This window comes from Heteronotia binoei, chromosome 21 (assembly GCF_032191835.1).
Source record: "Heteronotia binoei isolate CCM8104 ecotype False Entrance Well chromosome 21, APGP_CSIRO_Hbin_v1, whole genome shotgun sequence".
Classification (NCBI taxonomy): domain Eukaryota; kingdom Metazoa; phylum Chordata; class Lepidosauria; order Squamata; family Gekkonidae; genus Heteronotia; species Heteronotia binoei.
The window spans coordinates 132,758,445-132,782,061 of NC_083243.1; the positions used below are offsets into that span (position 1 = coordinate 132,758,445).

At 41.4% G+C, this 23,617-nt stretch overlaps 1 protein-coding gene across 1 annotated transcript in view; it reads right to left on the reverse strand.

Annotated features, from left to right (window-relative positions):
• The window catches only part of DCDC1 (doublecortin domain containing 1), a 777,962-nt gene that overhangs the window by 672,634 nt on the left and 81,711 nt on the right, over window positions 1-23,617 (reverse strand). Inside the window, exon 6 of the mRNA XM_060262385.1 lies at window positions 12,070-12,236. Within this exon, the coding sequence (XP_060118368.1) occupies window positions 12,070-12,236 (167 nt within the window). The remainder of the gene's footprint in view (window positions 1-12,069; window positions 12,237-23,617) is intronic.

Sequence of the window (23,617 nt, forward strand, 5' to 3'; positions counted from 1 at the left end):
ACTCAGGGCCCCCTTTTTTGGTCACTAAACAGAGGAGTGTGATCCCTGGGGGGGGGGGGGGGCGCTATAATTTATTTTGTTCAACTTTTTAAAAATGGGTTAAAGAATTTACCCACACCATCATCTCTGCCCCATTTCTTGGACTTGAAGAGTCTCTCTCTGTCTTGGAGCCCTCTTACCAAAAGTCTCTACGATCCTTCCTGATTCAGCCTACAGCCATGAAAATGATTGGCTTTGGCACCTTCCCCTGAAATATCCATGGTTTGACTCTCAAACTGTGTGTCATTATTGGATGAAGGGGAATTTGGCATTTAGAATTCAGTTAGAATACTGAGTCCTCCATTTTGAATCCCTGGGCTGTAACTGAAAGTGAAAGCAGTCCCTCAGTCTGAAGTAAATAATCCCTCTAGGACCCAGGGGCTGATTCAGTATTAGGCAGCTGCTAAAACGGTTGCCTTTCCCTCTCTTTTTCTCCCTGAATGCCTGCAGCCTGAGGGGAACAAAGAGGCCTTATTAATCAGGGGAAAACAAACTTCCAGCTCTCAACCACACCAGAAGGTAGAAGCGGTGCCATGGTCGGATCATCTAGCCCTCAAGGCCCGTATGGAGATGCCGCCTCAACCCTGTATGGGCAGAGAGCCTATTTTGGCTCGCCCGCGGAGCCTGATGGACCTGGAACGGTTCCAAATGGCTCTGGGGGATCCCTGGCCCCCTAGTGATTCCCTTGATGACCTGGTCGAGGTCTGGCAAAACCGGCTATCCAGGGCTATCAATGAGATCGCACCTTGACGTCCTCTGCGCCCTCGTGTGAGGCTGGCTCCATGGTACACCTTGGAGTTACGACAGCTAAAACAAGGGCTTAGACGACTAGAGCGGTAGTGGCGGCATACTCATGACAAAGCGACGAGAACATCCTAAGAACGTTTATGAGGTCTTATGAGATGGCAGTCAAGGCCGCAAAGAAAGATTACTTTGCAGCTAGGATTGCGTCTGCAAATTTGTTTAGAATAATTGGAAATCTAGCTCAAGGCAAACCAAATGTGAGAGAATTAGAGATAGGCTGTGAGGCTTTTGCGAAATTTTTTGCAGATAAGATCTAGTTGCTCCGCCAGGACTTGCCTATCACATTGGATACAGTACACGAACTTGAGGCTCTGTGCCTGTTTTCTGGTTTCGTTCTGGATCACTTCGACCCACTCAGCCTGGAGGAAGTTGATGGAATTCTCTCTACTGCACGCCCAACAACTTGCGATTTGGACCCTTGCCCCTCCTGGCTGATTAAATCTTGTCAGAGGGAGCTTAGATGTCTTTTACGGGACATCATAAATAGATCCCTCTTGAAGGGACGTTTTCCAACACCATTGAAAGAGGCTATGGTCCGTTCCCTCATGGAAAAAAGTACAGGAGACCCAGCCGAATTGGCAAATTACCGACCGGTCTCTAATTTACCGTTTTTAGGTAAAATTATTGAGAGGGCAGTGGTGTTGCAGTTGCAGAGCTTTCTGGATGACGCTTCCATCCTTGACCCTTGCCAGTCCGGCTTTCACCCAGGTCATGGGACGGAGACAGTGCTGGTCGCCTTGGTAGATGACCTCCTTACAATGGCTTTCCTCCTTCCTCAAGGGACGGGGACAAAGGGTGGCAATCGGAATTGAGCTATCCCAGAGGCACACACTAGATTGTGGGGTGCTGCAGGAAGCAGTTCTCTCTCCGATGTTATTTAACATCTACATGCGCCCCCTTGCCCAGATTGCCCGGAGGTATGGGCTTGGGTGTCATCAATATGCAGATGACACCCAGCTCTATCTGCTAATGGATGGCCGGCCTGACTGCGTCCCAGGGAATTTGGACCTGGCATTGCAGGCCGTGGCAAGTTGGCTCAGGCTGAGTGGGCTGAAGATGAATCCAATGAAGACAGAGGTCCTTTGATTGGGTCACGGTGCTCTGGGGAGGGAAATTCCTCTCCCGGTTTTTGACGAAAGTGGTGCACTGGGTCAGGAGCTTGGGAGTTCTACTGGAGCCTTCGCTATCAATGGAGGCCTAGATAGCAGCCACTGCCAAGTCGCCGTTCTTTTATCTGAGACGGGCAAGGCAGTTGGCTCCATTCCTAGAACGTCGGGACCTAGCAACAGTGATTCATGCAATGGTAACCTCAAGACTGGATTACTGTAATGCCCTCTACATGGGGCTGCCTCTGTGCCGAACCCGGAAGCAGCAGCTGGTGCAGAACACGGCAGCTAGGCTACTATTAGGGCTCCCGAAGTGGGAGCACATACAGCTGGGGCTGCGCGGACTGCACTGGCTGCTGGTCGCATACCGGGTTCGTTACAAAGTGCTGGTTATTACCTTTAAAGCCCTATATGGTCGAGGACCTGCCTACCTGAGGGACCGTCTCTCCCCATATGAACCCCAGAGAGCACTGAGGTCAGCGGGGAAGAACCAACTGACTATCCCTGGGCCGAAGGAGGCAAAACTACAGAACACCCGTATACGAGCCTTCTCTATTGCAGCCCCACACCTATGGAACCAGCTCCTGGAAGAAGTGCGGGCCGTGCGGAGCCTCGAACAGTACCACAGGGCCTGCAAGACCATCCTTTTTAGGATGGTCTTTGCCTGACTGAACGATTGATGGATTCGCCTTAAGTGAGATCCGCCATCATATCTATTGATGGAATAGCACCAGAAATATTTAATGTTTACTTTTAAACTGGAATGTTTTAAGGTTAAATGCTGTTTTTAATACCTATTGTATAATGTATTGTATTGATATGTTGTTAGCTGCCCTGAGCCTGCCTCGGCGGGGAGGGCGGGATATAAATAAAACGTTATTATTATTATAGAAGGAAGGGAGGGGGGAAATTTTCTTAGCCATTTACTCACCAGGTTCCCCTTACAAATGAATAACACTGGGGCCCAGGCAGAAGAAAAAGGAAAATGCTGGATCAGTGCTCAGGGCACAACCCTACCTTATTTGCAGGATGCAGCCAGCTTGGACCTCCACCGGCTCTGAATAAATAATCTACGCTGGGATTTATGAGGTCTCAGTCTTCTGGGCTAGTGCGCCTGGGCTCCAGAGACTGCTGCTGACTCTACTGCTCACTTTTGTGTCCCCACAAGTGTAGGATCATGAAGGAACCAGCCAGGAGAGATATTGGTGGCAAAAGCAGGAGTCAGTGAAGCTCTGAGACCACTGAGGAACCAGCTTGTGGTTTCAGTGTTAAAGGAGCCATGCGGCTGGCTGCAGCAGCAAAGAACAGGATACCAGAGAGGCTTGGGTTACTAGGTATCTTCCTGTCTGGTTCCTTGGTCGCCTCAATTTCTTTCTTCTTATCAGGATCTTTGAGCTCAACAGAGCTCAAGCCAACATGTCCTGCTTCAAGGGAAGGCTGGTAAGACTGGGAAACCAGGGGATAAGCTCCTCTCTTCCAGGATCAAGTTTAAGCCGGTTCTGTCCTTGGAGAGGAGGAGCTACATTCCCAGTAGTAAGGACTGACCCACTATCAGGACTAGCGGAGAAGAGATGTTTGTGGGGTGGATGGTAGTTGGAAGGGGTGGGGATGGGAAGTTGGGGATGGGTGGGAAGACACCAAGAATGGGGGGATCGAATGCCTTCACTTGGGTGGGTAGGTAAGAAGACAGCAATTGTGGGAGGGCACTCACCCAAAGCTTTCTTCTAGAGCCCATTGTATTTTTCTTCAAAATGCACCTTATTCCTAGTAATAAATAAACACCCAAAGGATATTACACTTCTTACTTTAGCATCTCTGTGCCTCTGGAGATAGGAGCATTTTCCACAATCGCCTGGCCACACCCCTCCAGTTGAATTCATATATTCAGCATACAGTAGAATAATTCAGAAATGCCACCTTTGCCTAAGCATTCACACTAATATGCTTGGTCTACAAGTTAAAAGATAACTAACTGCAATAGCTGGAAAATGAATCAAATATTCAGAAAGTTTCCCTGCACACTTCTCAACAAGAGGATAGTGGAGAAGGGATCTAAGCTCAACAAATTCCCACTCCTTAATTATGACTGAAACTGAATTTATTTATTCACAGGGCTTTTTTTCTGGAAAAGGAGATGCTGAAATTCTCAAGAGGGAGATGAAGGAGAAACATGGGATTCTTTGAAACAATATTATTTTTATGCAATACAGACTTGTCTATACTTTAAAGCAGTTTCCAAACTTTAGACATGTCACCAACTCCCGCAGTGCTTTTTTGGGTCTTGCTTTTGGTGCCTAATGCTAAATGATGATCTTGAAGCTACCATGTTTTAATGTTCTTTGTTGGATCAAAGACTGTTAAGGGAGGTCCAACAATTTTAATAAACAATAAAGATGTTATGGTTTTGACTGATAAGGAGGACCTTTCTAGAATGACAGTCAAGTTCATTGGGGGAAATTCCCTTTCACACTCACTGGAGGAAATAGCTATTGTATTGGTGAGAACAAGTCCCCTGTGCTGTCTGGTTGCTTGCCCGCTTGCCTGCAGCCACTACCAAGCATCCCCTCATGTAAATCTTACTTTTTACATTTTGTTTTAATATTTTTGTGATGTCACAAGTGATGTCATGCTACCCTGGTGCCCCTCATGAACTTTTAAACATTTTTTTTAGAATTTTGTTTCCACTAAGAGGTTCCAAAACTCCATTCAACTGCATTCCCCCATGCTTAGGATCACAGCTGAAGTATTTTCCACAACATGCTATTTAAAAAAAAACATTCATTTTCAAAAGGAAAATACAAATGATGCTAAATTATTTTATCATGTTAACACATATAGCATATTTATTCTTTAATAAGCGCAGTTGAAATATAAAATTAAATTGGTGTTCTTTGGGAATTACTAGCAAAAATAGTAAACCTTAGTCATTAACCAAACCATCGCAGTCATATTTCTAATATACTGCTTCTTTATCTATAAGGCTATCACATAATGACTAAATGAAATCATTAGATCTTACATTTTTATCACAGCATGTGACAGTAAAAATACCTTCACACTAGAAACTAATTTCAAGGCCATTAAAATGAGGATTAGAAAACATGCATCATTCACATTTATTCAAAGGAGGAATGCCTTATTTTTCCATGACCTAAACCATTTTTTGACAAGGCCACATACATGCATACCACCAACAGAAAATAAACAGAGCTTTCAATATCAGTGCTTACATTTATCATTGAAGCTTTTCCTCTTAGAATAATTGCCTACACACAAACTGTAGATGGCAACATTGTACTTGTTCTCTTCTGAAGACAAAATTTCACAGCCAATCCCCACATATTCTCTTTATCAACATTTTATGTGCCACAGATCTATAGCTTCTTATTATAAGTGTAATGAAGCAGAAGTTATTGAAGCATTTTATTGATTGCTCAGATCACAAGTTTACTGTCATACTGAATTGGCACCTTAGTCGCTGAAGCAAACTGCTGACACCTTTTTTAAAAAGTGACAACTACATCTATTTCATGACCAGAAATCCATTTTCATCTCTATCAAGACAAGAATGCAATTTTCACTTCATTTAACTGATGTTAGGCCCGCTCAAGGCATGACACTTTGGAAAAGACACGAGTTTAAGGTTCTTAAAATACTTCTGGTAACTAGAATGCAGCTTGGTTGCAGGGAAATGTTTGGACATTGCTCATATCCATAAAACAACTTAACATGATAAAAATCATTTGCCAAGACTCTGAAGAAAGGACTAAAAAACTCAGAATCACAGCAACAATATTTTATGCTCTTTTAATAAGATGCAAGTTGCTATACAACAGGTACTATAAAAATCTAGCCACTTAACAAAAGTTTCTTTTAATACAGGATTATTGTTGGAAACCCCTATCCTTCCCTCCCAAGCTATTCCTTATTATTCAAAGGGCTGTTATGCCCCACTTTCCATCTGTACACAGAAAAGCTGTAACAGCTACTGTGTTTGCAATACTGGAATCAGCTATGTCTTGACACGGTCAATTAACATCTCAAAAAGTTTCAAAAAATTTACTCAAAGCTATGAAATTTTTAGGAACTGTAATTAACTGCAAAACCACTTCAATGAAACCTTTTGCAACAATATTAAACAATAATGTCATCTCTGAATTCCATTCTATGCTTATTTTAAAACGTCATCATATATCTACAGTGTTATGCATTTAAGTCACATTCACGCTACGTTTCATGTGTAAAATATCATTGCAGAAAAAACAGTTGTGCACAACCTTCTTTTATAAAATGATAATGCCATAGAAGGGCATTTCCATTATAATTAATAATGCACAAATTATACTACCCTATTTATCTAAAAGGAAGATCAGTCCCCCACCCAACCTTGTGCTGTCAAGATAGATCACATATAAGTTACAGTAATATTTTTTTAAAAAAACCTTTTGTGTTTAACCTTGTTTTAGGGGGATCACCTTACACTGAGGGCCATCTTCCTTTTTGGTAAATATAGTGAATACTGATAAACTAAGTGTAAGCATTAATATGCAAAGCTCATATCAAGGATAGCCTGTGTAGTAACCATACAGCAATTAGAAGATATAAAACAAGGGATATCATGAAAAGCAGCTGTCATCCATTCATAACTGACATGATCTGAGGCAAGTATCTATGAGCAATGATTTCAAACAAAGGTTATTAAATAGTGTTTTAGTTTGTCTCATAATTAATAATCAATTGAAGAAATACATGGCATTCTTTGAGTCTAAAAGTAGACTGATTGAATGCAGCCAATATTATGCTAGTCGGTTGCGAGTGGACACAGAAAATGAATACAGGGAAACTGTTCCAAGCATTAAATATTGCATCTAGAAAAACAATTTGCATATAAATTAAAACAGTGGCATTATGATTTCCTTTAATGGTTGCTTTATAATGGATAGAGTCTGAGACTACAGAGACTCCTGCCAATACTATCATAGTAAAATTTAAAAGTTTCACACTACAAATTTGTTTCTTCCTTCCATTTTTAAAACCTGCAATAACACACCACAACAATGAACAATTAGTCTCTCTCTGCTTTTCACATTAAAAAGTACTTAAACTCCTTGGCACGTAGTTAAAGTATATAACTAAAAAAAATGCAAGCTCTGTAACAATTTCTCAACAATTCTCATGTCTGATGTGCCTATGAGAAAGTAGGACTAGTTTCATATAGTACATTTTTATTTCTTCCATAACAAATACCAGTTTTAGTTCAATAAACTGAACTGTAATTCTATTTATTCCTTTCCTACCAAGTAATACAAAATAGCTATTGCAATATATTTCACTACAGACCCACCATTTAACCTTTTTTGTCACCACACCCACGTTGTATATCCCATTGATCTTAGTGACAGACAGAACTAAATTACTTTTACTACATGATTCTAAAGGAAGAAAATGGTTATGAATCATTAATATCATTTAAAAAGTTATTTCAGCCTTCTGTTTCAGCCTCCTTTAGCTGTACTACGAATGTGAATGACAGCTTCCCTGCTTGAAGCAGAGGGAGTGCACAGGCTTCCTTATTCACAGACAGTACTATGGCCTTTTCACACGTTCCTTCCACAGCAGTGTTTGTCCCCAAACACTAGGGCTCAGCACAATGACATTCCTGCTCAACACCCTCACCAACAGCACAACTACATATCAAGAATGCTAATGAGATAAGACAGGCCCCTTCCCTGTGAAGTATTAACTGCACTCCATGCTTGCATGTTTATACTACTTTCACACTTACTAATGAATTTTAATATTCTTCCCATAGCTTTGAATAATTTCATCTTGCAGGTAACTGTTTTCAGAAAATAAATGTATATATAATACAAAAGAAACAGTATTAGCTGATTTTTGAATTATGTAGTATACAGGAAAAATTTAATTTTCAGATCTAGTTGGATGCATGTAATCAGTATAAGGAAAATTTTAAACACATGCATCTTTTCTAGAGATTTAAGATGTCACTATGTAAAAATACAATTCACATGCCTCCCATTCTCAAAAGTGTTTACAGATTTTTAAAAAATAATTTTTCAGTTCTTTCTGAACGGAGTATTTTGATTTCATTAATATCTTTGCACCTAAGAGGGCAGAGATACAACAACTTGACAGCATGTACAGTACTACTGGAAGCTCTACTGCACCTCTATGCATTCTGTTGCCATTACAAAGTCTGTAAATATTGCTTCAGATTAAACACTACAGCAAAAATTTTAATACAATTATCTGCAGCACCCCTAACTGTATTGCAATATATCCTAAATAGGTGCTTTGTTGTCACGCTCAAACAAAAACCAGTACAATAAAACCAATGTCATTTCTTCAACATTTTTTAAATTTCATTTTAAGAGATAAAAATATATTTAGGGTACAGCTACATAAAACCCCAACTTTTACAGTCAGGATATGCCTTGTTTTGAGCACATTGATTTGTGTTGTACTCAACAAAGTTGCCCTTTCAAAACAAGAGCCATTTATATATTTTGACCTAATGTGCTGGTTTAACAGAGGTGAGGAAAACACATTACACAATTGCTGTTGACACACTCCCTACACATGCCAGAACAGCCATACTTTTGTTTGCAAAGACAGTCTGGTATAAACAACTGCAAAACCTCTTGGCTAGGAGTAAAACATTGGTTGTAATTGCACAGCTGTGAGCTTCATGCTATGACAGGAGGGGTTGCTTCTGAAGAGATGGGACACAGCGGTGCAATAGAACATATTTGTAGATTACCTAGGGCTGTTTGGCATGGCCTGGCAACTAATGGGAGAACTGGGGCAGGGACATGGGGAAGCTATTAGCAATGGTGTGACGTCATGTCTGACCAGGAATCATGATTCCTAGAGACTTTTCCCTGGAGCTGACATCACACCACTGGCCTTATGGGCATAAAAAAAGTATCCTGCCAGCTGCTGAATTGGTGATTTTACTGGACAGAGGCATTGACTATGCTGAACTGTAGAAGAATGCCTCTCTTTTGGGACCCTGAAATTCTGTGACTGTGTCTCCTAAGGTCAGGCGAAAGAGCATTTTAAAAGTATATTCTCTAAAAGGAACAGCCCTAACTAACTGACTGTGTTTATGCAAGTGGTTACAATATCCTTGACTGCCAATACTAACAAAGTATGAAGCAGCTAGAAGCCATCAAAACAGAGTTTCAACAAGATCCTGATATGATCCAGGATGGTTCAACAATTCCAGTTGCCAGGATGTTTGAGGATATAACAAAGAAGAGTGTAATGACATTTCCAATAGAAGCTGTGGATGATGGAGACCTATCTCAGTCATCAGGTTGGAGGCACTGTGAAGCTCTGAAATCTCCAGTAAACAGGAGTCAAATACTTTTGCTCCATTGATGTAACTAAGTCTGTTCATTACTCATTCTGAGATAGGTCTCCAGAATTGATGTAACTAAGTCTGTTCATTACTCATTCTGATTTTTTAAAAAAATGTCAAAATTTTTATTGGAAAACAATTGTTTAAACAGTACAGCACTATCTCAAACCTAATCAGAAATAGATCAAACTTAAACACACTGGATTCTGTGGTAAAATGTCTTCTTGAGAAAGGTAAGTGATAACAGAATACCAGAGTTCAACCACCTTTTTGACAAAGGTTTGTGGAGAGACCTGTGAGGAAGAGTATGCAGTTTGGGTAAAATAAAATAGTCCCAGATTCTTTTCTTCCATCTTTGAAGAGACAGAGGATGTTTGTCTTTCCACTTTGTGGCAATTTCAGTTTTTGCAATAGATAACAAAATGGTGATGACTGCATCTTGATACAGCGGTGGTAAAAGAGGCTGGGCATCCCTTGTCCTATGTTGCTTCGTCACTGGAATCCTTGGCTGTAGGTGTATCCCAGTATGGTATGTTTTGCCTTCCTCTTTGAGTCTTGTAAATTTAATGTCCCAGGTTGGGCAAAAGCTATTATGCATCAGCATTCATGACTATTATTTTTTCTGTCTATTCTGCTATTGTACCTCTTTATTAATTTAATTTCTCATAAATTTGTGTCTGCAATACTACTGATTTCTATCCTTTGTAAGCTATTAAAAATGTAGTGTGTGAGAATAATGAATTTCTAGTTGGTACTGCTACATAATAAAGCAATGATCATCTTTAAAAAAAAAGTCTCCTGCCACCAGTTTGAGTTGCAATGGGAAAAGAGAGGCTCAGAATACTCCATTTCTAATCAGGGGGTGACAATCCTAAGACTGCCCCCAAAGTTACAAGGTAACTTTGTAGAAAAATTATTTCCATGTGTGCCTAGGTAGTCTATAGATTTTCTATCCAGCTACATACCTCTAAACTACACTGGAAGGTCCTATAACTAATAAGAGTTGTTGGTGGGAGGAAAGAGGTGGATAAGGAGATAGGAAATGTGTTTGGAAAAGGGCCTGCCCATAAATCCTTAGTTTATGTGCAGGGTATTGCATGTTATGCTTCAGGCCGCTAACAGTGTTGTTGTTGTTGTTTTATGCCTAGTTTAGGGGGTGGGGGTGGATGATGGTTTCAAAATATTACAGAACAGGTTCAACTAAAGGAAAAGATTTACAAGTATGTCAAGTAGTTAACATTCCAGTTTTAAAATAATTAACATTTAGTTATTGAACACAAATTTCAGTGATATGAAGTATTCTTGCTGCAATTAGCAAGGAGCATAATGTATCCTATTGGTTAATCCACATGCAACCTTAATAACTCCAAGATGCTTAGTATTTGCCATCTGTATTTGTAAAACTCAAAGTATACAAAATTATAAATGTGCTTTATGAAAACAAGTATCAGAAGCATTTTCATAACTTCACCTTGTTACTATTATATGAATCTGGAGTATCAAAGAGTAAATTAGTGTTTTGTTCTTGTGTATGTTTTGCTCTAAATTCATGTATTTGCTTTTTAAACATTTTCCAACTTAGTATATAAATGTATTTCTTTTATGCCTTTGTAATAGCAAAAAGTTTTGTCTTTAAGGGATTAACCATTTATTTGTCTCTGTGTTGTTTTAACTACTATGCCCAGTTCTATTTTCTTGATTACTTGTTATAGATCATTATCAAAACTGAAAGTTTGGTTTTTCCAAATAAAATGCTCATTTCTCTTTATGGACCCAACAGCAGGAGGTACTGTATAAAGAGAATGACTGACACTGACTTCTCCCCACCACTTCATCCCCCTCCTCATATAGATAGAGTGTGATGCATTCATGCCTTAGTGCATGGCCTGAGATCTTTTGTTAATCTTTCCTCCTCAGTTCAGGATACAATCCTCATTTTCATTCTAATCAAGCTTCATGTGTTCCATTTTCAAATACTTAATAACTGCAAAATTCAGAATTAGTAATTCTGAAAAGGCATACATTCTATTTTGATTTTTTTTTTATTCAGCTCAATCCGACTCATATATATCAGCCCCCAATCTTTTAAACACATATTCAGATGGTTAAAATAACACAGAGACATGCAATATACTGCAAACCAAAAAATTCACAGTGAATAACCTTCATCTGAAAAAAGCACTCAAAATAAATTGTTTGTATAGAATATATCATTTAAATGCCTAATGAATTGTTCATGTCTGATTTGTTAAAGGATGATGATCACCTCTATGGTATTAAAAAGAAAGGATTCAACCTTGCTCAAATGTATGTGTTTTACATGAAAATATTTCTATTAAAGATAAATATTCCAGATCTAACTTTTCTAACAATTGTGGAAAAATGCAGAGTGAATTATAAACCCCTCCGCCCCAAAACCTATACTGATCCTATGCAGAATAAGTATATATAACATATATATATATATATAATGACTATATATATGTGCCTCTCATCTGCACAGTGTGCAGCAAGAAAAGATTAGACATATAATGCCCCATACTGAAAGACATACACAATTAGCTCCATTATTGTTGGCGATATTATAGGAGAAACATTTCACCTACCTATCGAGTACAAGAACACATGCAATACATGTCACATTTCCTTATGACACAATGCCAATCACAGTCTTTCCACCAGTAGCAATTTAAAAAGGGGGGGGGGGACAGCTTTAAAAGACTTGGGATAACTCACCTGTTCGCAGTAGTTTTTTGCAGACTTTAATCGTTGGTGCAAGGCCAACAGTACTCCTTGGATATACATCTTTGCTCCAAAGGGGCTGAAACCTTCTCCCTTAGAGACCCAAAGAGGTCCATGTAAAGGTGTGATGGAATTTTGCAGGCATTTGTCAAGCAAAGGAACTGTACAAAGGAAAGGGGGGGAAATGCATTCTTTTGACCCAGCTGAAACACAGTCTGAAATGCATCCCCAAACCCAGAACTCTTAACATCTATTATTTATATCTGACCTGGGTTAAGTCTGAGAAAAACAGATCCTGTGTTTCTAGTGGCCACCATGAAGGATGTATTTATATTGAGACACCCCCCATGTAAGACTTATAAGCCTTGTGAGCACACCTGAATAGTTTTGAAGTGTGTCTAACTAGCTGCACAGAGTGTCATGGTGTGCACTGATTGCCTTATCTTCTCATTTATCACAGATGAGTTGGAACCAACCTTGCTGAAATCTACTGGCATTGTCCTGATAAAATTGCAAGATCCACGTTATTCAGTGCATAGTTTCCTGTTGAGGGGTGTATATATTTATAGATCAAACATTCTATACAGCCGATTTTATAAAACTGTATTTTAATAAGAACAGGCTTTTTTATTGCTAAGGTTTAAACAAGTGACTTTTTCAACAAATAAATCTGCTCACTATAGATTTTTTTTCAACATGCAGGGAAAGGCTTATGAGGCAACTGTATATAAACATGCAGGCATCACTTTCTCTTTCTATAATCATTTCCTACTAGAAACTGAAAGACAGGCACATCTTATAAACGTCAAGCAAACACATAAATGTATTTACATTAGTAAGATCACCATATGCCTCTTATTTTACAGTACAACATATGACAGTTACATGGTCTAGAGAAATATTATGCTCATTGGCATCAGTAAATCCTGAAACCCAAATGTGTACTTTCCTTCACCTTCTGCTCTGCCTTATTACAAACAGAGACTATCTGAGAATTACATACTGCGAATAATTACAGCTCACTGGCCTATGTATTTCTAATAAAGATGGGTGAACTCCACTGTTGCCATTATGGTAAAACCACAGAATTTCCCCCAGAATTTGATAAAAACTAGATGGGCCTCACATCTGAGCTACTTACACAAGGAAATGATTGTCTGCGGAGCTTTTGTTGCTGCAAATGCAGAGCAGTTTTCCCTGCATTTTCCTTGTGCCAGCTCCCCATAGCCACTGTTTCCTTGCCTACACTAGAAGGCTGTTTTTTAAAAAATATATAAAAATAAAATCATGAATTAATAGCTTTTACAGCACAATAATACAGTCTGGACTTTCCCTTTACAATTCTGCAATGAAAAGGAACAGATATGTACTTTTTTTTTAATGAAAGCTGGGTACAGTTAGATGATGGCATCAGATCATTATAATGCTCTAGCATCCTAGCAATCTCATTCTTTAAAACAGCCTCCCCCCTAAGCTTTCTGGTGTATTTGGGGGGAGGTAGTTGCAGGAGCTGAGAAAAGGAAAATGGCTCTGATGTGGACAGCACCTGTAACTCTGCATACCTTTCCATTCCCTTGGCATTCAGATGTGGTTCTAAAAAGATTGTACGAAAGCAAGGCTGGGTAAAGATCTCAGCAGTAAAAAAAAATAAAGCAGGACAAATAGAGGCAAATGTCATGTGGATGCTCCTTAAAACAGTAAGGAAGTCAAAGTGGAGCGAATTTTGTGCAGGGAAACATCTCCTTGTTTCTGCTTATTTATTTATTTTTTGAAGTAATATTGCACTAGAGAGCCTTGTAAAAATACATCCTTTGCAAATGCTTGGCTTGGTAGGAAAAATGTGATGTTGGATCATGATGCATCCTCCTCCAAATAAATATAAGACAGTCTGATAAAATATGTTACTCAAGTCAGACTTGAAACAAAATGTAGCGCTTACAACCTTAATATACTTTAAATAGTTCTGTAAGGCAAAAATTGTGTGCTAAGCCTTATTATACTCTTACTAACAAACTATACCTCAAATCTGCAGCCTAGTATCTTTTTCATTGAGAGCTCACCTAGACATGACAAACATCCCTGGATTTGCCTTGGAGACAGGCCACTAAAAATGATTTCCTAGCTGGGAATTCCTTTATACTTAGCTGCATGATCCTGATTCTGGTTGGGTCTATCATGGCCCAGCGGATGGAGGAATCCTGCCTTTTTTCTTGCCATTTTTCTTCTCTGAAACAACATTGGGTGGCATTATTTCTCCACTTAAATCACTGATGCCACTTTGGGGAGAAAAAATAATGCAAGGGGCAAAGCAGGATCCTTTCCTCACATCTAGATGAGCCTGAGAAGTCAGAGACTGAACCATGTATGCAAAGTACACACTTTGTCACCAAGGTACAGTCCCACTTCCAAAAGAGTCCCACCAAGGTACAGTCCCACTTCCAAAATTGCACATCTGCTAAAATCATCTGCCTAGTATTTTAACAATTCTTGTGTTCTTCGCACATATTTACCAAAAACACTGTATTTTTCAAAAAGAAACTATGCCTTGAACAGAGGCAAAAATATTTTAGTGCTGCTGGTTCTTGTAAACAACAACACTGTGTGGCCCACACTAGAATGCTTTCCCTCTACACCTCTGAGATGGCTTGCATGAAAGACACCACCTGGTAGCCTTCTACACAAGTGCTTCACAAGAAAAAGGGCAAAGACATGGTAGGCCCATTGCGAGGGCAGGAAAGTGAAATTGTAACAGGTAATGAAGAGAGGGCGGAACTGCTCAATTCCTACTTTTCCTCCTCTTCTGAGGGAAATGGTGCTCAACATGCCAAAAACAGAACATGTTTTTGAGGGTATGAAGTTTCAACCTAGGATCAGCATAGGAAGTAGTACATAAACACCTAATTTCTTTAAATGAAACTAAGTCCTCGGGGCCCGATGAACTGCATCCAAGGGTTCTAAAAGAGCTTGCGGATATGATTTCTGAGCCTCTGGCTATTATTTTTGAGAATTCTTGGAGAACAGGAGAGGTGCTGGAAGATTGGACGTGGGTGAATGTTGTCCCCATCTTCAAGAAGGGGAAAAAAGAGGATCTAGGTAACTACTGACCCGCCAGCTTGACGTCTATGCCTGGAAAAGCTTTAGAACACATCATCAGTAAGTCGTTCCTGGAACATTTAGAAAGAATGGATGTGATTACTAAGAGCCAGCATAGTTTTCTCAAGAACAAGTCATGCTAAACTAACTTGTTCTCTTTTTTTTTGAGAAAGTGACTACCTTGCTGGATCAGGGGAATGCTGTAGACATCATTTATCTTGATTTCAGTAAGGCTATTGATAAGGTTCCACATACTATCCTTGTTGACAAGTTGGTAAAATGTGGTTTGGATCCTGTTACCGTTAGGTGGATTTGTAACTGGTTGACAGATTGCACCCAAAGAGTGCTTGTGAATGCTTCCTCATCCTCTTGGAGAGGAATGACAAGTGGAGTGCCTCAAGGATCTGTCCTGGGACCTGTTTTGTTCAACATCTTTATCAATGATTTGGATGAAGGAATAGAGGGAATGCTTATTAAATTTGCCGATGGTACTAAATTGGGAGGGGATGCAAATACAGTACAAGACAGAAACAGGATGACCCTGACAGACTGGAAAACTGAGCTAAAATCAATAAAATGAATTTTAACAGGGGGAAATGTAAAGTTCGGTAGGAAAAATCCCATGCATAGTTATAGGATGGGGGAGACTTGTCTTAGCAGTAGTATGTGTGAAAAGGATCTAGGGGTCTCAGTGGATTATACGGTGCGGTGGCTAAAAAGTCAAATGCAATTTTGGGCTGTATTAACAGAAGTATAGTGTCCACATCACGTGATGTGATAGTATCACTTTACTCTGGTAAGACCTCATCTGGAGTATTGTGTTCAGTTTTGGGTACCACATTTTAAGAAGGAGACAGACAGGCTGGAACGGGTCCAGGGGAGGGCGACAAAGATGGTGAGGGGTCTGGAGACCAAGTCCTATAAGGAAAGGTTGAAGGAGCTGGGGATGTTTAGCCTGGAGAGGAGGTGGCTGAGAGGTGATATGATCACCATCTTCAAGCACTTGAAGGGCTGTCATATAGAGGATGGTGTGGAATTGTTTTCTGTGGCCTCAGAAGGTAGGACCAGAACCAATGGGTTGAAATTAAATCAAAAGAGTTTCTGGCTCAACATTAGGAAGAACTTCCTGACCGTTAGAGCGATTCCTCAGTGGAACAGGCTTCCTCGGGAGGTGGTGGGCTCTTCTTCCTTGGAGGTTTTTAAACAGAGGCTAAATGGCCATCTGACAGCGATGAAGATCCTGTGAATTTGGGGTAGGTATTTGTGGGTTTCCTGCCATTGTGCAGGGGGTTAGACTAGATGACCCTGGAGGTCCCTTCCAACTCTATGATTCTATGATTCTATGATTTTCAGTTAAACTGCCAAAGCAGAAGGATAAGCACCTTTCTTAAAGCACCTTTCCATGAGATCCATATATCATCTAACCCACAACTTGAGGTTTTAACTAGTTCTTATTAACATCACAGACCCTCAGCAAGCTTCCAAGGCTGAATAGGGATTCTAGTTAGACACTCTAGCCCAACAGATTCTAGTCTGACAATGTAACCAACTACTGCACCAGTCTGGCTTTCTTTGTGGAACACAGCCAAACCTACCTTCCAGCACTTTAAAGTTCTCACTTTTTAATTTTTTTTTTATTTTTAGTAGATTTATAGTCCACCCTTCCCCATAATGGGCTCAGGGCGGATCATGATAAAACAATAAAACAGTTTAAAAACCAACAATAAAACCATAAAACAATCAACAAACAATCAAAAATGCAACATGGATGGTACAGCGTGTTTTACAGATTAAGATATAAATACCATAAGTTTCATAGATGTCACAGCTGTAGGCCCGATATTTAGCAGTCCAAATAGTTGGTCAGTGCAGGGAGGTCTGTTAGATTATATGAGCAGTAAGGTGAGGACGCCCGCTTGCCTCAACCAAAAGCCTAGCAGAATAGCTCCGTTTTGCAGACCCTATGGAATGGTAGTAAGTCTGGTAGGGCCCGAATTTCCATAGGGAGCTGATTCCACCAAATTGGGGCCAGGACCAAAAAGGCCCTAGCCCTAGTCAAGGCAAGCAGGATGTCTTTTGGGCCAGAGATGGTTGAAAGATGTTGATTAGCTGATCATAGCAATCTCCGAGGCTCATATGGGGAGAGGCGGTCCTGCAGGTACGTCGGTCCCAGGCCGTGCAAGGCTTTAAATGTCAATACTAGTACCTTGAAATGGATCCAGTACTTGATTGGTAGCCAGTGCACATTGTACAGCGTCGGCCGACTGCCTGCCCATACAGGCAGTGCAGTCAGCAATCATGCTGCTGCAATCTGCACCACCTGGAGTTTTTGGATCAGTCCCAAGGGCAAGCCTGCGCAGAGTGAGTTACAGTAGTCCAGCCTAGAAGTGACCATTGCATGGATCACTGTAGCTAAGTTCCAGGAGGTCAGATAGGGTGCTAGCTGTTTGACCTGCCAAAGATAGTAAAAGGCAGATCGCACAACTACTATGATCTGGACCTCCATGGAAAGGGTGGCATCCAGCATCACACCCAAACTCCTCACCTTCTGGGCTGGCATGAGAGGTGGCCCATCCAGGGTGCAGAGTCGGATGCCTGGTCGTGGCCCCCCTCGACTCAGGTGCAGGACCTCTATCTTAGTTGAATTGAGCTTCAGACGGCTTAGTTGTAACCAGTCAGCCATGGCTTCCAGCGCCCTGGTCAGATGGTCTGGGGCAGAGTCTGGATGGCCATCCATCAACAGATAGAGCTGGGTGTCATCTGCATACTGGTGACAACCCAGCCCAAAACCTCTGACAATCTGGGCAAGGGGGTGCACATAGATGTTAAACATCACTGGCAAGAGGATAGTTCCCTGTGGTACACCACATTCTAGTGGGTAACACAGGGAGGTCTGCTCGCCAATCGCCACCCTTTGTCCCCGACCACAGAGAAAGGAGAAAAACCACTGTAGGACTATCCCCTGAACTCCAGTGTTGGCAAGGCGGTGGGTCATTAGATCGTAATCAACCATATCAAATGCTGCTGAGTGGTCTAGAAGCAAAGCAGCGCTGGCCCAGCTTGATCCAGATGCCTTCTGAGGTCATCTGTGAGGGCAACCAAAGCAGTCGCCATCTCGTGACTAGGACGAAAGCCAGACTGGAAGGGGTCAAGGCCAGATGTATATTCCAGGAATGCTTGGAACTGCTCTGCCACTGCTTTCTCAATCACCTTTCCCAGAAACGGTAAATTCGAGACTGGGTGGTAATTGGCTTGGACCATCAGGTCCAAAAATGGTTTCTTCAAAAGCGGATGCACCGCTGCCCCTTTAAGCCTAGCTGGAAATGTCCCTGATGACAGGGATAAGTTGGCAATCTCAGCTAATGGATCCTGGATACCATCTCCACCCGCTTTAATAAGACAGGATGGACATGGATCCAGAGGACGTGGTAGGCTTCGCCATAGCCAAGATCCTGTCCACATCCTCCAAAGAAAGACAGCTGAAGTGGTCCAACATGGGACTAGAAGATGGACAATGGGCTTCCAGTTCCCGTACTGTGTCAACTATGGCTGGAAGATTTTGGTAGGAAGTCGAGATCTTATCTGTGAAACAGGTTGCAAAAGCCTCACAATCAATATCCAATTCCCTACCTTTTTGATTGCCTATCAGCACATAGTCAAAGATTGAATCGTTCTAAACAATTGGGCCAGGCACGATTTTGCAGACCAATGGAAGCCGCATAGAAGTCTTACTTAGTGAACTTCATTGCCTTCTCATAGATCTTCAAAAATGTTCTAAAAGAAGTTCTAGTCTCCTCATCAAAAGATATCCGCCACACTTGCTCTAGCTGTCTAAGCTGCTGCTTCATCCTCTGCAGCTCCAGGGTATACAAGGGGCTGCTTTGGTCTGACTGTGAAGAGGGTGCCAGGGAGCGATGTCATCAATGGCAGCAGAGAACCAGGAATACCAATCCTCTACTAACTCATCTAGTGACCCACCAAGGGGCACTGGCTCCCACAAAGCCTCCTGAAGCCACTCCAGGTCCAGTCAGATCCATGGGCAAGCATAAATCTGCTCGCTGGCTAAACAGGAGGAGGGCTGCAGGTCCAGTCAGACTTTCAGGGCATAGCGATCTGACCATGAAACCATATCAACGTCTATCAGATTCAACGTCTATTCCAGCTCCAAAGACCACATCCAGTGTGTGGCTGGCCTGATGAGTGGGGGCCGATACAATTTGGCTGAGTCCTAGTATTTCCATAGATGTCACCAAGTCCTGGGCCTGCAAAGATGCAGCATCATCAACATGGACATTGAAATCCCCCAGGATCAATAGCCTGGGGAAGTCCAATGCCCAGGTTGACACCACGTCCAGCAGGGCAGGCAGGCTCTCTGGGGGTGCACTAGGCAGCTGGTACACCCCCCAGATAGCCAAACTCTCCTCGGCTTCCCATTTCAGACCGACACATTTGATGCCAACGATGTTTGGGGTGAAAAGAGCCCTGAAAGAAAAAGACTCATGAATGAGCACTGCAAAGCCCCCGCCCAGTGGTCCAAGATTGGTGGAGGACTGAGAACCCGGGTGGGGTAAGCTGGCTCAAGGCGACAGTCTCGCCCACCCGTACCCAAGTCTCAGTCACACATGCCAGATCTATCTGTTGCTCTATTAAATAATCCCATAGAGTATCGGTCTTATTATTGATAGACCTGGCATTAATCAGCAACAATGTCAGAGCCGAGTAATTTCTCCTAGCACCGCAACCAACATGCCTTGGGATGGGATGTAGGTGAGAAGAGGTCTGAGCATTCTTGTATCTTTCCAAATTGCATGCTTCTATTTCCTTTGTCAGAGCTAATCAGAACCTAAAGATTTTATCAAGGATAGGATAGGGAACAAGGCTCAAGTTAAACAGGCCTCTTCGCACTTTGATTATACAGGCACAAAGTAATTTGTGAACACAAAAATTCCCACATTTCTTTTAATGACAGAACTCAAGGTTTATTTCATATGAGCAGGAAGATCTTGTATTCAAACAGATGCAAGATTTCCCATCTCATGTGTTACTTTTCACATATAGTGAGAGGTTTAGAGGTATTTATTTATTCTTTTATTCCTTTAACTTAGTTTTTAAAGATATTTCTATGGCACCTTTTCAGAGTCCTGCTTGAGGCGGCTTACAATTAAAAACCACAATATTAAAGTACAAGCCAGTGTACAAAAGCAGCATGAAGGCTTTCCATAAAACAGAAGCAGAACATTGTTGAGATGATAAAACCTCTAATTAAAAGCATGGGGGAAAAGAAATATATTTGGTCTGGTGTTTAAAACAAAGTAAAGTAGGTGCCAGGTGAGTCTCAAGTGGGATGGTGTTCCAAAGGCAATGCGCCACCATCGAAAATGCTGCATCTCTAGTAATTGTCTCACTTCTGACAGTGGGGGCACAGAGAAAAGGGCTTAAGAGGCAGATGTACTCTCACCCCATGCCATTTAGGGCCTTAAAGATAAGAACCAGCACTCTGAATTGTGTTCAGAAACAGATGGATAACCAGTGCAGACCTTTCAGCACAGGGATGATACCATCCCTTTAAACAACCCCTGACAGTAGTCTGGATGCTGCATTGTGGATCAATTGACATTTCTGAACCATTTTCAAAAACATATACAAAGTGCATTACAGTTAATTAACTTGGATGTGATCAGAGCATGTCTCCTACTCCCAGTTCAGCCAGTGTCTCCAGAAGGATGCCATAGTTAATTGCATTGAAAGCTGCAAAGAGCTCCAGGAGAATCAACAGGAATGCATTTCCCCTGTCACTCCCCCAGCAAAGTTAATCAATCAGGGCAACCAAAGGTGGATCTAGATCAGGGGTGGCCAACGGTAGCTCTCCAGATGTTTTTTGCCTACGACTCCCATCAGCCCCAGCCAGTATGGCCAATGGCTGGGGCTGATGGGAGTTATAGGCAAAAAATATCTGGAGAGCTACCATTGGTCACCCCTGGTCTAGATAATCTGTCTCCTTCAAGACTCCTTGAAACTTAGGCATCACTTGCTCAAGCCACTGTGCCCAAGAATGGCACCTTAGCCACTGGACAGCAGTTGTTTGGGTCATTTGTGTCCACAGATGCCTTCTTGAGAAGGAGTCTCACAAGTTCAACCACCTGTTTCAAAGCAGTCAGAACTATGTCCTGTTGCAAAGAGGCATTTATTGACTCCTGAACTTAGTCAACCAACCCAAGTCTGGCATTATAGTATTAAAAATGAAGGGCAAGGGTCAAGACTGGACATTGTGGGCCACACACTTTGAAGCACCTTGTCTACATCAGGGCCTTACCAACTGAAAATCGTGCATAGAACTAGGACCAATCTGCTCTCCATACTGAGATGGAGCCAGTCCAACTGTGGTTTGTAAATTAAGATGGATGTAACCAATTTCCTCTGCAAAATGTACTGCAAAGGAATCACAGCAGGCTTTTATGGGTCAACATCCTCTGGAGTTTGAGATAAAAGCCCCTTCATAAGCCATAAAAGCTCCACTGAATGGCATTGTGCAGATGCAATGGTAACAGAAAAGTAAGCTCACTTTGTTGCCATCACCACCACAGAGTAAGCTGTTTGACTGCATTTGCTTCACATTTTTTTTCTACTGATACTCTGACTACCTGGTCAATTGTTTCATCATCTGAAGCTCCTCAGTAAACCAAGCGGCATTCTGGACTCCATGGGAGGAGAGAGCATGCTCAGGTGCAATTGGGTCCACAGTTCATATCATCGTTTGTCCCAGAAATCGACTAGGTTTGCAACAGGGGCACCAACCTTGCTGATCAGAAAATCTCCAAGAGACATCAGGAACCCCTCTGAATCCATAAACCTCTTGGGTGGACCATCCTAATTGCACCCCACCCCTTGCAGAGGTTCTCAGTGTCCATGAATCTAAATCTCACCAGATAATGGTTAATCCATGACAAGAGCAGAGAGGAAAATTCCCCCATTACCAAATTATGTACCTTATCCCAAGAGAGAACCAAATCAAGTGTACCACCTGCTGCTATATACATAGGTACCATAAAATTCTGGGACAACTCCATGGTTGTCATGGCAGCCATGAAGTCTTGAGATGCTCCTGTTAGGGCAGCCTCAGTATGTATGTTGATGTTCGCAAGGACAGCAACCACAGTGTCCTCAATGTCAAATCCAAAATAGCTTCTGTCAGCTCATATAGGAAGACTGATGGACAGCAGGGTGGGCAGTGTGCCAATGGAATTCCTATTCTGTCCTGAGTCCCCAGCTTCAGATACATACAATCAAAATTGGGGCTCTGGGTAACAAAGCATCTGGAAAGAGCCACAGATGTCTGATAGACCACAGCTACTATCCCTCCCCACCTACCATGCCTTGGCTGATGCCATACAAGGAAGCTTAGATGGAAAAACAGGGACAGAGCTACCCCTTCCTCTTCACTCACTTGGGACTTGGGAGAGGGTACACTTTTGATTTCACCCTGGGTAGACTTCTAAAGCTAAGTAGTTTTTGATTAGAACACTTGGAGAACATATTGGGTTGGAACCAACACTTTAATTAATTAATATGCTACCCCTAGTTCCCATAAATTTGCCTGAGATCCCTTCATCCTTGAAAAAAATATTGTAGATTTGCTGCAATCACATTTATATTGGCTGCCATGTACCTGAGGGCTTGGGTTTTGGCCTTCTGGATATATCCCATGTCATCAACCTCTTGGGTTGCTCTCACTGGCATTAATAAAAATTATGCATAAGGATTGTTTTCAAAATTCTTGATAAAATATTTAAAAGGTATTAAGAATCTAGCAAAGGTGAAAGAAAACTTGAAGATTAAGCAAAGTCTTAAATAAAATTAAATGTTATGCAGTTTTTGTTATTCATATAAACAGTAAGAGTTCTCTTTCAAATTATACAATAACTTAAATACATTCTTCTGATATTATTTTAGTAAGTTATGCAACTCTGGGGCTCAAAAAAAAAATTGGTGTACAATATTCAAAAGTGAGGTCTGCAGGCTCAGCCTGAGTGATGGAGAGAACACATGCTATGTTTAAATGATCCCGACGTATTTTACTCAAACAAAACTAATCTAACAGCTGTTGTGTACTTTTGTTTACGTGTTATATGTCAAATCTTATTGTCCCCAAGGTACTTATGAGAGATGCTTTAGCAGTCATTTTCTTAAATACTGATGCCTACCCAAATTTGGATTTTTCCAGTATTGAGCAGAATGACAAGCACACGATTGCTGTACTTAAAGCAATCTTTCACAGCTGCCTTGCTTCTTCACTGATCCCATTAAATTGACGACATATGCCTGTGGGGTCTACCGCGTTACAATATTGCTGAACAAGATGCTGATTTGTACAATGCAGTCTAAGAGAACATGGCCATACTGGGGAAGAAGCATTTCTTAGGTCATGTGTTTATTTGTTTTGGGGTTGTTG